General features: G+C 59.0%; 2 protein-coding genes across 6 annotated transcripts in view; one reads left to right on the top strand and one right to left on the bottom strand.

The window, feature by feature from the left end:
* The first annotated feature begins 746 nt into the window (after nt 1–746).
* On the top strand, nt 747–6,143 carry ARL6IP4 (ADP ribosylation factor like GTPase 6 interacting protein 4). 2 transcript variants are annotated; one of them, XM_067306815.1, is made up of 6 exons: nt 747–871; nt 1,925–2,129; nt 2,375–2,710; nt 3,173–3,290; nt 5,141–5,210; nt 5,393–6,143. In XM_067306815.1, exons 2-6 carry the CDS (start codon nt 1,940–1,942, stop codon nt 5,447–5,449), a joined length of 771 nt encoding a protein of 256 aa, XP_067162916.1. In that variant the 5' UTR covers nt 747–871; nt 1,925–1,939; the 3' UTR covers nt 5,450–6,143. The 2 variants fall into 2 exon arrangements, with proteins under 2 accessions (XP_067162916.1, XP_067162917.1); XM_067306816.1 differs by lacking the exon at nt 747–871 and adding an exon at nt 1,076–1,228.
* An 878-nt stretch (nt 6,144–7,021) lies between these two features.
* The window catches only part of PITPNM2 (phosphatidylinositol transfer protein membrane associated 2), a 136,464-nt gene continuing 127,939 nt past the window's right edge, over nt 7,022–15,546 (bottom strand). For 3 of the 4 annotated variants that reach the window (XM_013958662.2, XM_067306810.1, XM_067306811.1), the window contains 8 exons: nt 14,882–14,998; nt 14,015–14,131; nt 13,483–13,631; nt 12,587–12,736; nt 12,320–12,503; nt 10,840–10,968; nt 10,136–10,569; nt 7,022–7,585 (listed from right to left, as the gene is read on the bottom strand). In XM_013958662.2, the coding sequence (XP_013814116.2) occupies nt 10,225–10,569; nt 10,840–10,968; nt 12,320–12,503; nt 12,587–12,736; nt 13,483–13,631; nt 14,015–14,131; nt 14,882–14,998 (1,191 nt within the window). In that variant the 3' untranslated portion in view covers nt 7,022–7,585; nt 10,136–10,224. Of the gene's footprint in view, nt 7,586–10,135; nt 10,570–10,839; nt 10,969–12,319; nt 12,504–12,586; nt 12,737–13,482; nt 13,632–14,014; nt 14,132–14,881; nt 14,999–15,546 lie in introns of those variants that run through there. The other variant, XM_067306812.1, reaches the window with a different exon arrangement.

The raw sequence follows: 15,546 nt of genomic DNA, 5'->3' as shown, positions 1-15,546 counted from the left end.
AATTAAGTTAGTGAAAGAGAAATACCATCCCAAGCCTTCTTTTGTCTAGCACCTGGATGCAGCAAAGGCCAGCTACAAATGGCTCTGCAGGCCAAGCCCTGGGATGGACCAGTATCTCCGTCTTCTCATTTAAAAGCGGAGCCAGGAGGTCACGGCACTGGCTCGTGTTCCCATCCCTTGCTCACTTACTACATCACTTCATAACTCACGCTTCAGTTTCCCTCTTTGTAAAACTGGGATAACCCTCAACACGCCCTTAGCCAGAGTCGGTCTCAGGCTAAACCCATCAGCGAGGGATGGCGACCGAGACGCGGGCCCAGCCGAGCTTCCCCGCCGCTCTGGAGAAGCCACTCGCGCTTGCACGGGGAAGCGAGAGACAGAGGCCGGGCAGGTTTATCCGGACACTGACGCCTCCTGCCTGCAACGGCGGCAAGGACCCGCCTGAGCAGGACCCGCCTTTCAGAGCGGGGGAGCCGCCTTCCCACTGAGGCCCTTCCCGGGAGTCAGGTGCCCCCGTCCCACCGCGGGCCACGGACACCAGGCCGCCGAGCGAAGCCCCCCCGCCCGCAGGCCGCTCCCAGGCAGGGCCGCGAGGCGCAGGCGGCGCTTCCGCGCGCCAGGGAAACGGCGGAGGCGGCGCGCGACGCCCAGCCGGTGCCTCGGCGCCTCAGTCCCGCCCCGCCCCGCCCGGGCCGCGGGGAGCCCCGGAACCAACGCGCGCGGCCGCTGCTGCCCGCCCGGCGCCGCGCACCGCGGCCGGAAGCGGGGAGGCCAGCGCGGGGCCGGCGGCGGGTCCCCCCGAGCCGGAGCCGGTGCCGGTGCCGGAGCCGGTGCCGGTGCCGGTGCCGGAGCCGGGCGGGGCGGGTCCGCGGTGAGTCCCTTACCTGCGGCGGGGCCGGGGCCCGGCCGCCCCCGCCGGGAGACCGGGCGGGAGCGGGGCCGGCGGCGCGAGGGGGGCGGGGCGGGGCGCGCATGCGCGCTGTGGCGACACCCCGGGGCGGGCCCGGAGGCGGCGGGGGCGGGGCTCTTAAAGGGCCGGCGCACGGCACTTTAGGCTCTTAAAGGGCCAGCGCACTCTAAACCGCGTTCTCAAAGGGCGGCTGCTTGCTGGGCCGGGCTCTTAAAGGGCCAGCACACCGCTCGTGGGCTCTTAAAGGGCCAGTGCATGCTGCCCGGTTCTTAAAGGGCCAGCACACACTGAGCCGGGTTCTTAAGGGGCCAGTGCACGGTGGGCGCTCCCAGCAGCGGGGTGGGGAGGGGGCCAGCGCTGGGCTGCGGGGGGCTCTCACCGCAGTGGGGGAGAGTGTCAGCGGTGGTGGCCGCGGGCTCGGGCCGGGCCGGGAGCGGGGCTGCGGCACCGGGGCACGGGGAGACGCCGCCGGCCTCACCTGGAAGCGGGCTGCTGCCGGGAGCGCGGAGCCCCCGCTCACCCACCGCCAACGCCGCCTCCCCAGAAACCTCTCTGCACCTCCCCGACCGTCATTTATTTATTTATTTATTTATCTATTTATTGTGATCGAAGTTTCCACCTTGGAAGCGAATCAGCCCTCGGGCTCCGCGCAGCGCGTGGCCCTGCGTGGGAGCGTCTAGGTGGCGAACACGCGGGTGATGAAACGCCGTCGCTGGCAGGCGGCCGTGGGCGAGCGCTGCCCCCGCGCCCCTGCGCCCCCGCCACCACCGCCGCCGCCGCGCACCTCTTTTTATTGATTAATTAATTAATTTAATGGGCGCGCGCCTCTCGCCGCCTTCGGCCTGCGGCTTGCTGGCGGCCCGCTGGCCGGCGGTGCCGGTTCAACGCGTAACCTGCTTTCTAAAAGCAAATTGGAGTGTTAAAAGTCCATTTCCCCTTTCGGGCCTGCTCTCAGCATTTCGAGCAAGGGGGGGAGCGGGCGGCTGACGGGAGACGCGTACCCTGTGCCCGCAGGGGGCCCCAGGCGCCATGGCTCACAGCCGGGCCCGGAAGCGATCCCGGAGCAGGAGCCGAAGCAGCTCGCGGAGCAGACGGCAGAGGAAGGAGAAGAAAAGGAGGAGAAGCAGCAGGGACTCGCCGCGGGGCAGCCGCTCTCCTGCGAGGACGCGGAGCTCCGGGTCTCGCCGGCGCGGGTCCGGCTCGGCGTCGGCTCGGGAAGGTAGGGGCCGGCGAGCCCCCCCCGTTCCCCGCGTCGCCCGGGGGCAGATGCCCAGCGAGGGCCCCGGGGGAGGGAGGAGAGAGGATCCCTGCTTTCAGCTGGATTGGTGCCGTCTCAACACTGGGGGCTTCGCCAGGCATTTAGGGGCTTCGTCGCTCAAGCAAGAGGGGCACCGGGCTGGGAGAGCGGGGCGGCATGAAACGTGGAGGGTGGGCAGCATCTCTGCCTCTTCTCGTGTATTGCAGAAAGGAAGAAAGAAGGCAAGGCCAAAAAGAAGAGGAAGGCGAGTACGTCGTCTTCTGGGACAGCATCCTCCTCCTCCAGCTCCTCCTCGTCTTCGACATCCTCCAGCTCCTCTTCTGACGACTCCAGCGACAGCGATGCCAAACCAAAGAAGAGGCGGCACAGCAAAAAGAAGCAAGTGAAACAGAAGGACAAGAAGAGGAAGAAGAAAAGGATAAAAAAGAAACTGAAAAAGAAGTCGAAGGAGAGGGCTAAGGAGGAGAGCGCCAAGGAGGAAGCGGTGCCCGGCCCCTCGCTGGAGCAGTGGCAGAAGGAGGCGCTGGTGGACTCCGGGCCAGGTGATGCCACGTTTCCCTCCCGCTTACGCTAGGGCAGAAAAGCGTCGCCCGCGTCGCCGTTTACGGGATCCACGTGAGGTGCCCGGGGGGTAGCAGGGCTGCCCATGGAGAGGAACCCCCTATTCCCTCCCTCCTACGTACCTTGGCCTCTTCAAGCCGCGCTGAGTAAACATAAGGAGCCACATTCACTGATTAATTTTTAAAGTGTTTCGATCTAGTTTATAAATGTGGGCTGGGAACAAAGAGGCCAAATGAAAGGACGTGGTCGGCAGTAACAAGCTGGCAAAGCTGGTGCCACCTCTGAGGACACGGCGCTGACGTTGCTCTGCCTGGTTTATCGTGGCTCCTCGGGCGCCGCCGGGGTCGGGGCCGTGTCCGTGGCTGTTCGCCGCAGACGCGCCTGCGCCCCTCGGGCGGGCGCTGGCCCCACGAGCTCGGTTCTTACTAACTGACTCATTCCAGTTTTGACAGACGAGCAAAAATCCCGAATCCAGGCCATGAAGCCCATGACGAAGGAAGAATGGGACGCGAGGCAGAGTGTCATCAGGAGAGTCGTGGATCCCGAAACGGGCAGAACCAGGTACGGTCCCCTGGAGCGGAGACCATCGCCTGCTCGGAGGCAGCTTGTCCGTCCCCGTCCGCAGCAGGGCGGGGGGGGGGGGGGGGGGGGGAGCCCAGAGGGTGCAGGTCAGCAGCACCCAGCACCACGCACGGAGCCAGGGCCCCCGCAGCAGCGAGGGCCTGAGCCGGTCCCTCGCGGGTCCCATCCTGTCAGACCTAGCGTAACCTACGGGGAAGTGACACGTTTGGCACCGAATCGCCAAACTGTGCTGGGGCGCCGTGCGGGGAGCTCCGTGCCGGCTGGCCTCTCCCCGGGGGCTTACCGCCCCGAAGAGCTCTGCGCTCCGGATAAAACCAGGCAAACTAGTGACACCAGGAACCAGCTGCGTTTGCCGGTGGCTTGTGGGCAGGCTGGTGGGCAGGGGAGCGTGGCAGAAGGCAGGCTGGCTTTGCAGGGAGATGGGCGATCCGCAGGCACCCGGTGCCCGGCCAGCTCCCCTGGGAGCCGTCACCCTCAGTAGGAGCGCTGGGCCGCCTGCCCTTGGCTCTCGTTGCCGGTCGGGCTGTTGGTGTGAAGGAGAAATGCAGAGCCCCACCAGGCCAGCGTGGCCCAGAAAGTCCAGAGCTGGCATAAAAAGATCTCTGTGGCTTTGCTTGGGAGAGCTGCTGCGGGGTGAGACGGGCTGAGCTTTATAGGCAGGGCGAAGCTGCTGCCCTATGTCCGGCAGTGGCCAGATCCTGCCAGGTGCTGAGGACCTTCGGTGCAGCACCAAGTGCGCATGGTGCACATTAGAGCCGCCGGGCGTCCGGACAGCTGGGGCCTCTGTCGGCAGCCGGGGGCAAAGCGGAGACGCGCCGGACACCTCCTTGCCCTGCTGCGCCACGCGCTTGGCTTTCAGACCCGAAACGCGCCGGTGCCGGCCGCCCGCACCCTCGGCCCCGGGGACCCCCCCGCGTGCGAGTGGGCCGGGGGCAAACGCTTCCCTTGGGGTTACAGACAGTCAAACGGAAGTTCGTTTAGCTGCCAAATAGAAATGACCCAGTTTATTAAAAACTGCATCTTCCCAGCGAGGGGGAAAACATCATGCTGAAGAGAATTGGGTATGACAAGTCCAGCCTTAAAATAGCAGGCAGCCTGCGGGGCCGGGGAGGCGGGCGGCGAAGGTCACTTCACCGGGAGGCACGTCACGCGGGCAATTAAATCCGCGGCCGGCTCGGAGGCGGGAGCCACCTCCGGCACAGCTGGGCATCTGCTGGGGCAAGGTGCTCCCCAGGCCGGCTGCCTTTCAGGCCGAAACCGGCTCCCGTTTCCGAGTAGCTCCGCAGTTTCCTGGGCAGCCAGGAGCAGACCCAAACTTGGTTAAAAAGGTTTTTTTGTTTTTTTGGTAGGGTTTGGTGAGCTGCCCTTGCCAGCAAAGCCCCTGCAGCATGGCGGGAGACCCTTTTACCGGGGGTGTTTGCTCCACAGCCGCACTGGCATTAATCCCAGCAGGAGACTAATGGAAAAGCCTAGGGTGCCAGTTAAGCTTCATTTGGCCAAAAACTGAGACACCTAGTAGAGCTTTCGGGAGCGGGCAGTCAGTGAGCTTGCACGGCGTCACCTCGGCGCGCCAGCCCGGGAGAGCCGCTAGCGCGTCCGCAGCGCCGCAGCCGTGGGCAGCACCTGCGTGCTCACGTGCCCAGCGGTGCCGGAGCGGCTCGGGAGCAAGTTGGCCTGTTGGATTTTTGTTTTCCGGCCCCGTATCGGCACGGTGCCTGAGCTGGGGCGGGAGCAGCAGCCGGGAAAGCGGGGGGAGCAGCACCTCCCGCGGCGGGGAAACGGCGGCCGCCGCTGGCACGAGCCCTCAGGGCCCCGCGTGTCTCTTCCAGGCTTATTAAGGGCGACGGAGAAGTGCTGGAAGAAATCGTCAGCAAGGAGCGACACAAGGAGATCAACAAGGTAGTGGGGCAGGGCGGCTGCGGGGGTAAAGCCGAGGGGCTGCAGCGCCCCGGGGCCTGGTCCTGCCTCCCGGGGGACCCCGCGGCGGCTCTGCCGGAGGAGCCGAGCCGAGCCCCGGCGGGTGCCCGCGGGCCTTCGGCAGCGCCGGCCGCGTGCGAGCGCGTCCCCCTGTCCCTTCGCAGCAGGCCACCCGTGGGGACGGGCTGGCCTTTCAGGTGCGCACGGGGATGCTGCAGTGACGGCGCCAGCCCCGTCCTGCCCGCGGGACGCCGCCGGTTCCCTCCGCGCCGATGAGCTGGACCCACGCAGGCAGCGGCGCGCCGGGACGCCATCCTGCGGGCAGCCTCCATCCGCTCCGTAAGTTATCCACAGGGAGGAGAGACTTCAATGGCTCCCCTCCCTCTTGCTCCGTGCGGGGCCTCGGGAGCCCACCCCGCGGGCAGGATGCGTGCCGGGGACGGGGCAAAACGCGGAGCTGGCCGCCGTGTCTGCCCTCCCGGACCTGCTGACGGCCGCTGCCCGGCTGGATCTGCCCCTGCCCCGGGCTCCCCCGGCTGCTTTTGGGGTTTGTCGGCTGACGGACCCGCGCGCGTTCGCCCCTGCCGTTCGGAGGGGAGCCGCCGTGCCGCTGCGCCCAGGACTGGGGGCCCAAACCGACGCGGCCACCCTGCCTCGCTCCACCTGCCCGCACGCGCCGGCGCCCCTTCCCTGCCGCCTTCTCGGGGGCGCGGGGCCGCGGCAGCTCTGCGGCAAATGGCTGCTGTCTTCTCCCCATTGCAAAATCCTAAGTCTAGAAAATGTTATAAAGGGGGGGAAAAAAAGGAAAAAAGGTGGTGGCTAAAGGACAAGTGTGTCCTGCAGGACTGATCCGCATGGGGGGGGCTCCAGGGTCTGTTCGTTGCTTTAACTCCATTAAAGTGGCTCCTGCTCACGTCTGGGCTTTTGTGACTTCCTGGCGTCTCCCAAAAAAAGCAGACAGCGAGCAGCCTTCCCCCGTCTTTAATGGGTGTCACGCACGACGACGCCGTACACAAAGCACACGCAGGCGCGGGGACGAGGCACTGGCAGCAAGGAGGAGCAGGAGGGCGCACGGAAGGTCCGTCACGCGCGAGCGCGGCGGCTGCACGGCACGGGCTGCGCGCCGGTGCCCAGCGCCCTCCGGCATGCCTGCCGGCGGCTCCCTCCACCCCTCTGGTACCCCTAAAGCAATCTTTTATAAATAAAAGCTAACTAACATCGCTGAATATAAAATTGCCCGTCGAGGCTATCGAGAGGCAGAGGGTGCTGAGGGCAGAGAGGGACCGTAAGGCTTCTCGCGCCACGAGCAGCTGCAGCAAACGGCGGCGATACCTGAAGAAGGAGCTGCTGCAGCAAGCGCGGCGGCCGGCGGCAGGGCGGTAACGACCCTCTCGGCTCGCGCGTCGGACACTGTAAACATTTTCGGTATTTGAATTTTGCCTCATCTGACTGAGTGAGCGAGCAAAACCAGGAAAACAGGATGGGAATGCACGGGGTCCTTTTTCCTTTTTGAAAAGGCTTTAAAGGGACAGGGTCAGGTAAGACGTCTAGCCCAATGCTTCAATATAAAAAGCAGCTTTTTATATTAAAAAATAAATAAATAAATCTGAGCTCCACAGAAGAATTTGATTCCCATGGAAACAACTGGAAAAAAAAAAAAAAAAAAAAAACAGAACCCCCGACAGAGCCAGCGCGGTGCGGTGCGGTGCAGTGTGTGCGGTGCCGCGGGCTGCGCAGAACCAGCGCCGCCGGCAGCAGTCGCCGTGCTGGCTACCCACACAACAGCCACAGGGAGCAGTACAAGAAACTTTTAATAAGTCTTTCAGGTCAAAGCAAACAAGTTATTTGTAACAAAGATAAATTAGGTCTTTAACCTGACAGTGCCCCTTTAGCAAGGATGGAGTGTACATTCATCTTGCCCTCACGGAATTCAACCGAATCCTCTTGCGCACGCTTGGAAAGGCATCGGCTCACATGCATTGCTCTCCCAAACACGTCAGAACAAACAGGTTATAAACACAAGGAGTTAAACTATTGCTATTGTTCCTGGAGTGAGTAGTACGTTGATCTTTGCTTCAGATAGATGAGTGCCAGATGGGGGTGGCTGAAGATAGACTGATGCAGACTGTGATGGACCAAGTAGGTGGAGAAAACTCACGGGCATTTTTCCTGGTGACTACACCCACGTCATCTGGTATTATTGCAGCAATAAAGTCCTGCTCCACAGTTGCTTCTCCGTGTTGAATTCGTACAATGGCAACAGACGGGGGGCAAAGAAGGGACCTGGGGAAGCTTCAAGGAGCTCAACAGAGGATGAAGACGGAGGTGCTATGATTGTCAGGCTGACTGGTTAGTATCTGCTGAAACATGGAGTGATGGAGAGGTGAGAGTAATATTGCACTTCTGCATTCATTGACAGTTACATTAAACTTGGTCCATAAAATAATTGCTTTGTACATAATGCCTGAAACAAAAAAAGCTACATTTTTAAATATTAATAAACCCTGAAGGTTCCAGTCCCTCCAGACATTTTTTCCTCTACATAAATAAATAACTTTCAATTTTATATATCCACTTTTTATGTTGAACATTTACATTCGCCTCTGTTTTACACTATCTACACATAAGAAAATGTGAACATCCATCTCATCAGCACTGGAAAATGTACAGATCATGCCTTGGTTGTGGACTCTTCTTTCAGAGGAAAGTTGAATTTTGCAAAGGCCGTATCCAAATTTGCAGGAATTACTTAGTGACGTGGTTTGGTGACTTCATGGGATGGATTGTGGCTTGGCTTCCTACTCAGATGGCAACTGCTCGATACAGCATTCGACTAGCAGAAAGCTGGGACAATTCACATTGGTTTTGAACCCAGAAAGCTCTGGCTGTACATTCGAAGAGAGCTAAGCTGAGCTGGCAGAAAGGGAAGTCGGTTTTCAGTAACGAAAATCCTCAGGTACGTTCTGTAAGTGAACAATTATCAAAGAAGTGGCTAAGCATCTTGCAGTCGGGCTGCTGGACCTGGGAGACGCACTGCGCGTGCCGCCGGGCCGGGCTCGCCGCCGGGAGCTCAGCGCCGGCCCTGTGCCGCCAGCGCACGGCCCGTGCCCGCTCGCACCCTCGAGCGCTCCGGACGCACCAAACCTGTCTGCGGTGTCCGAGGAGCTTGGATTTGCCCACTGCGGCCCGGAGCCGGGGAGCAGAGCGGTGTTCACAGTGCTGCGTGTCTCAGTGCGGCCGTCCTGCACTTCATATCGAAACGGTTAACAAAATGAAGCAGCCAGTCTAAAAAATCTTTGTTATAAATAAGATCCTCGTAAGTAGAAAGTGATATAAAGACAGGATACCGTGGTGGAGGAAAGCACTAAGCCAGGGACCTCTGTAGGACTATAAAACCTTCATGTGAAGAGGCCGACTGGAGTCTGAACGGGCCCCCAGGCCGCCTGGGTGGACGTCGCCCTGCCCCGTGCCCGGCGTGTGCCAGAGGGGGAGCTGGCCCTTTGCCAGGACCGAGGGGCTCTCTGGCAACCCCCGGCTCCCGCAGGGACATGCTCCCCTTCCCGTGCTGCACCAGCGTCGCCGGCGGGTGCTGGAAAGCAGCGAGCGCCTTCCCGGCCCGCCGCAGCACGCCAACCGCCGCCTCGGGCACAGCCGCTGCGCACCGGGAAAAGTAAGATACGGCCTTTTCTTAAGCTTGCCCGACTTGGCTGGCACCCTTCCTTACCGTCTCCTTACTGCTGGAAAAACTTCTGCACAGAAAATTTATATATATATATATGTGTATATATATGTACTACATATATATTCGCGTGTGTGTATATATATGTATACATATACACACCCTGGCTTGGCAATATTTCATTGTCATGCACTACAAACAGGTAGGTGTAGCTACATGAGATGGTAACAGGTTTCCATTCTAAAAATTATCAGTGCAAAAAACAATGAGGTTTTACAGTTCAGTAACTACTACAGGTCAGAGAAGCGAGTCTAATTCCCATGAAAGCTGCTACTGAACTTGGAGACAACCTGGGAAGAAGAAAACATTTCAGAGGAGGGTGTTGAGAGAGTCAGACCCTGCACTTGGATGAGAACTGTAACGCAATCTAGCTGCTGAGTGCCTTCAGCTGCTTGCAAATATATGGTGGTTACTTTTGGAAATAATATAGAGCAATAATATTTGGAAACTTTAACAGACAGTAAATTAAATGTCTGAGGTTTGTAACAGCTCAAACGAAATCGCTCGTATTCTTCTTATAATAGGTCAATGCATTAAATTCCATCGGCTTCTAAAACGTCTCTTTAAAAAAATAACAGTAATAACAATAACGACCCCACTTTCTTGGGCGTGAATCTGCTGACATTCTGCCCCTACCAACAGCATCGATCTCTCTTTACGCTTTGCCACCGCACATACTCCTCGAGAAAGTGGCTGAACTTGAAGCTCTTTGTACAGGTAAAGCTCTTGGTCGCTCTGCCTGGCCCAGCCCGCGACAGATCCCTCGCTTGGGGCTGCCTGTGCCGGGAACCGCATGCGTATCGAACCCCAAAGCCACCCGCGCCGGCAGAGCACCTCAGTCCGACTCCTGCGACAACCAAGAGCAAGTTCCCCCAGCCTCGTCCCCTGTTCCTGCGGCTCTGAGGACGGCACTCGGTCACGCGTGTCGGAGCGATGGCTAACAAGGTGAGGAGGCACGTATTTACAGTCACTAAACCTGGATAAAAGAAGGAGGCAGGAGAGAGCGTGATCTTGACCTGGAGACTTTTCCCCCCTAATTTCCAGCTGTTCCTTGGGCTCCTGCTGCACACACCCGACGCTCCCGCTGCAAGGCCTGCACGTTCTGCGTGGGAAACATCCCATCTCCTCCTGGAATACCACGATGTTATTAGAGTAGCACCATATTTACCCTTCCAGCCCATAACGCCGGCCTCGTCCCGCTTCCCTTTCGTTTTCTCCTCTGGTTGCTACAGCCGACAGTCGCTGGCTCTGGCCTGGCTATTTCTGCCCCAAGAGGCCAGATTCCAGCCGGGACGCTGCGCTCCGGCCCCAGCACCCCGTGGCGATGCTCATGCTTCTTTGGCTGCGTTCCCTGTCCCTCTCCCTGTCGCTGTCGGACTGGCTCTGGGTGCGCTCGGGGCGGTGGCCGGCGCCGCCGCCGGCGCCCAGCGGCTGGGAGGAGATGGTCCGCAGCAGGTGATTCCTCTTGCGCAGGAACTCGGTCTGGCTGGGCAGCCCGAAGCTGCCTTTCCGCAGCGCCATGCGCGTGGTGTTCTTGGCGGGGCGGGAGCGGTGGTTGTACTCCAGCTGCGCCAGGTGGGCCGCGTACCCCTCCGTGATGAACTGCAAGACACGGGGGGCGAGGGCAGGCGTTAGAGGGACCGCACGCGCTTCCCTGATAGACACTGGCAGCCGAACACTTCAGCTTGTACGTGGTGATGAGCAAGTCATGGAGCTGGTGCATCCTGGTACATGGGACAGTCCCTGTCCTCTTTGCAAACACAAGGTCTGTCGCCAGTACCAAGGTGGCCAGGACAAACTCCCACTGCCCTCCCACGGGAGGCCCGGGGCTTTTCTGACCGTGCAGGAGGGCTCAGAGAAGCTGGTTCCTACCTGACACTGGCTCTGCAGCTTCTTGGTGGGTCGGCCAACGATGTAGATGTGCGTGGGCGGGAGGCTGATGGAGCTGTACACAGAGATGTCCTTAGTCGAGCCATATGCCGCGTGGATCTTCATGTGGAGCTGCGGGGAGAAAGCAACATGTGGTCAGAACATATGGGTGCTCCGCGCAGCTCAGCAGGCGGGGCTTTTTTTTTCTTTTCTTTTTTTTTTTTCCCCTCTCTTTCTTTTTATTATAGCGTTCGCGGGAATCTCAGGTCAATAACTTATGTAAGTTCCCAGCTGGATAACGCACCGCTGAGCAAAGCACTAATTAACAGAGCCAGGGACGTTCACAGGGCAGAACCAGACAAGCAACAGCAACATGAACGCAGCTCTCCGCTGGCTGAACAAGGCCTTTCCGGGAGGTCTGCGGGGTGCAGGGATGGCACATGCTCCACTGCCTCCTTGTCCCTGGGGGAGAGGAGCGTTTTGCAGCCCCCCACGCCGCAGTCGTTAGCGTGGAGCCTTCCCCTTCCCGGCCAAGCTGCAGCCTGCGATACCGCTGCCGAACTCTGCGGGGCAGAGGCAGAGGGGACAGGCAGCAAAACACACGGCCTTCCAGGGACTCGCCGGCCGCCCCTCTGAGCGGGGAGCGAAGGCAGCTCCCGGCCAAACACGTCATTAGCGGAACGAAGCAGGGGCTGGCAGGGCACGTGCTGTCACCGGTACCGCCACGCACCAGCCCGTTTTGGCCCCGAGCTGCAGGCGGGCCAAGAAGATGACAAGGAAATTCTGGCCCTGGTTGCAAACGCGTCCTTCCGGAGCGCAAGGGAGAGCGGCCAGCCCCGCAACCAGGGACAGCGGCCGCCCCCTCTGCGACTTGGGCCAAAACGACAGAGTCCAGGAGCGTCAACGAGGGGCTTCGCTGCCGCTCGGGGCAGGCCACAGTGCTCCGGACATTGGCACTGATTTCACTAGCCAGACAGATAGAAGTTCAACCCCGGGAAGGTCTTAATGTCACTCAGCCAGAGCCTCAGCAAAGCTCCAGATAAAACAAGGCCTCCCTGGGGCTGAAGGCTGGGGAAGGTGCTCTGGGGAGCCTCCCGTCAAGGCTGGGGGGTGCGAGGCCCTTCCCCTCGACAGCCCCATGTCCCCCTATGGCATCTCAGACCTGCTGGGGCAGCCCAAAATCCACCCAGCAGGTGTTAAAAAGTGCCTGCGCGGGGCGGGAGAGGCACTGCTCCCTCCGTTTTATTACGCATTTGGTGTTGGAAGGACCAGTGATGAAATGGGACAGCGCAGAGCGGAGATGACACAATTTAAGAGTGTAGACACTTCTACAGAGCAATAAAAGGATGAAAGTAAAATGAACAGAGATTAATCTTCCACTGCGGGTCGCATCGCTGCCAAGAGACTGGTGCTGACAGGGGCAATCAGACGAGCAGCAATCTGAGCCCACGCTACGATCGTATTTCAGTAGAGCCAGGCTTACGTCTGTGATGAGGGATTTCAGGAAGTTGGCCTTGTGCCGCAGCGGGTCGTGAACGAGCCCGTCGCAGAACGAGACGATCCCGTGGGGGAAGTTGTGCTGTGCTAACCACGCTACCACCCTCTGCTTCTGCATGTCGGGGCGGCCCGTGACGTAGATAATGAGGTAGCCGAGGTCTTGCCAGTGCCTAAAAGAAAAGCCACAACCTCCTGGATTACGGACCTACAGCAACACCGGGGTCAAAACGAACCGACCGCCCCAGCCCCTGACCTTACAACGTCGACCGCTCCGGCGCGGACTTTGGGGTCGCTGCCCATGATGGACACGCTGGCTGCAAAGGAGCCGTCGATGCTGAACACCACGAACTCCGTCCCCTTTGGCAGAACCGTGATGTAGCTGTCTGCGTATGTGTGGTCACCCCTGAAAGGGACACGGGTATTTAAAGGCTTCAAGACATGGAGGCTCTTTTGAAAGGTATTGCAAGCCCAGTGTAGGACCCCAAATCCGGCCTCAGGCCTCTGCTGGTTACACCACCCTCAGCTACAGCAGCGATAGGCGCTGCAGAAACGCCTGCGAGTTAAAGCAGGGCTGGGAATAGTCCTCTGGAGCCCTGGCTTCAGGGCATTTCAGTGATTCAAAAAAATACCCTCAAGAAGAGATTGCTAGGTTTGCCACTGAAAAGACACCCCTCTTCTCCCCCTTCCAGGGCTGAATGGCAGCAATCGGAGCTAGGCTGGAGCCCTGGGCTGTGATTTACCATGAGAACAAAGTTCTGTCCCTCAAGGACAAGTTTACGGTCTTTAAAATATGCCTAGCTGTGCAGTTTTGCAGATGACAGCAAGGCCAGACGTCTGGGGTGCAGAAGGCCTGCCCTGCAGCAGGAAATCAATTACCACGCTGGTGGTGAGGCAGGAGTCAAACGCAGCTTCTCCTCTTACAGCTGTAAATACAGCTTTGTCCCGTTGCTGGCAAATCAGACTCCGAACACACCTGAGGGTCTGAGCTCCCACATAAGGAGGGACCATATTCTGCAAACAGTCACTTTCCCAGTCAAATGCCCCTTTCCTTCACTGGCAACAGCTGTGTGGTTTTGCATCATGCAATCACACGGCCCGTTTCAAGCACTTCGTGTCTTCCTGCAGACCCCGCCACGCAAGCTACCTCACCTGACCACCATCTTGACGGGGTACACGCCAATGCCCAAGCGCCTGCTCTCGGGGATGACGTAAGAAATCCTGCCACTGCTGTTGCTGATCTCGGTGTCAAAGTAAACCCACTCTCCGGATGGCGGCTGGGTCATGATGTGAATGTCCACCTGGGAAGACAGCAAGGCTGAGTCAACAACAGCATCAAAGGTGACACAGCCAACTAGAATAGGTCAAGTGTTGGGACCTTCCACCCAAGTCCCTTTGGCCAGCAGCAGGGCTGGGTCCTACTTCCACCTGCACTTTGCAGATCTAGCTGAGAAGCGCCCCAACATCCCGCTGCTGGGATGAAACCTGGCCTCAGCTCTGAAAACCTTCCTGATCACAGCTGGTCCTGGGAGGAGGCACCACCCGCGTGTGAGCAGGGAAGCCTGGCAAGGACGCAAGGGTGCCAGACCCAGGCAGGCACCAAGGGAGCATCACCTAACACTGTCCCTGTCCCCCAGGACTGTTTTCCCCACACGGTGCATATCCCCCCGTGCAGCCACAGTACCTTTTCCCCCGTGAGCGTGACCATATCTAATGGACCGTACATAAACCTTCCAGTTAAGGTCTGGGGCCCGTCTTCATTAGCGATGGTGTCATTTATCCTGTGGTTGGCTGTGACGTTCTGCACAAGTCAAAGATGGAAAAAAAGAAAAAGGCAAGAACAAATGAGTCGGTCCCACGAGTCCGCAGCGATGGACAGCCTCACAGCGCAACGCCAAACACCACTGGACAAACGGAGCGTGGGTTCCTCTGGGCCATTCCCTCCCTCTGTGTCACCCATGGTCACACAGCTTTAGAAAAGAAAGAAGTTTTGACCTGTAACAGCGGTGAGCATCTGTGCCCCACAGCAATGGGGGATTTGACCATGCATACCCGAAGAGCCAATTTAAACAGCAGTTTGTATGAGTAATTCTGATACTATCGTTGACATATACTTTGGATTTAGGAGGCAACACAAACAGTTGCCAGCAGAAATCTGCTGACATTGTTTTAGCTCTAGCACAGAATTGCCCCTTTCGGGAATCAGAGATACTTCCTGGGAGCGAAGGGCATTTACTCAACGGGGAACTTGTGCTTTTGGACTTTGAAAGAAGCTTGCTCACTTTCCCTGACCAACAGCCAATGCTTTCTGTGTTTCACAGACACTCAACACCAAGAGGAGACCTTGCTGGCACAGATCCTTCAGGTGTCTCTCTCACAGTTATACAAGTGGGATATAAACACTAATATGCACCAGCTGCCTGATACAACCCTCCGCCTCGGCACGACTGTCCCGCCGTCCCACGCCAGCTGCCTTCGCCGCCATCCCTCTCGCAGCCCAAACCCGACAGCCCTCCCTCCTGCCATGGAGGTGGCCCCCGAGCACCCTCACCCGCAGCTTCACGTGCGTCCTCTTGCGGAGCCACTTCTCCCGGGGCTTGGAGGGGGTGAAGACGGACACCTCCTTCCCGTCCAGCTCCAGGACGCTGTTGTTCTCGTGCCTCATCACCTGCAGGACGACAGACCCCTCATCATGTCAGCGACGGGCACGGGACCCCTCCTTCTGCCCGTGCCACCCCAGCCCTTCAAAAAGCTACGGAGGCTCTTACACGTGGGCTATTTTACAAGTGCTTGAGCGTATTCTGTGTGATCCGCGGCAGTCCCACCACCCTGGACCGAAGCGAGCTGAGCCAGGCCAGCTCGGCAGCGCTGAAGCTGCTCCTCTGCCAGCAAAATGGCAGGAGGATCCCGGGAGGCTGCGTTTGCTGGGAGGGATTTCGGGGAAACCCGAGGGCAACAAAACAACACATCTTACTGAAAATGATCTAAATTGAGAAACTATTTTGAGGCCTACTTAGGTTTGCTTTAACAAGATTTGTTCTTTGGAGGCTAAAACTATTCAACAGCTTGCTTTTATGCTTTTGTCCAGAGATGGCTTCCAAAGGAGGTTCAAAGCAAGTCCTTATTAGGGGAAGAAGTGGCACGATGCTCTGGAAGGGCAGCAAAAGGAAAGGAATGAGAAAAATCACGGTCTCAAGGCAGAGAGGAGTAGGGACA

Source organism: Apteryx mantelli, chromosome 17, assembly GCF_036417845.1.
Source record: "Apteryx mantelli isolate bAptMan1 chromosome 17, bAptMan1.hap1, whole genome shotgun sequence".
Taxonomy (NCBI): domain Eukaryota; kingdom Metazoa; phylum Chordata; class Aves; order Apterygiformes; family Apterygidae; genus Apteryx; species Apteryx mantelli.
This window is presented reverse-complemented; position numbering and strand designations above follow the sequence as displayed.

Excerpts from the sequence above, each read along its gene's own strand:
- ARL6IP4 (XM_067306815.1), top strand. The coding sequence starts at position 1,940 with ATGGCTCACAGCCGGGCCCGGAAGCGATCCCGGAGCAGGAGCCGAAGC. Across the intron at positions 2,130-2,374 it reads CTCGGCGTCGGCTCGGGAAG|AAAGGAAGAAAGAAGGCAAG; the intron begins GTAGGGGCCGGC and ends CGTGTATTGCAG. Across the intron at positions 3,291-5,140 it reads CCCGAAACGGGCAGAACCAG|GCTTATTAAGGGCGACGGAG; the intron begins GTACGGTCCCCT and ends TGTCTCTTCCAG.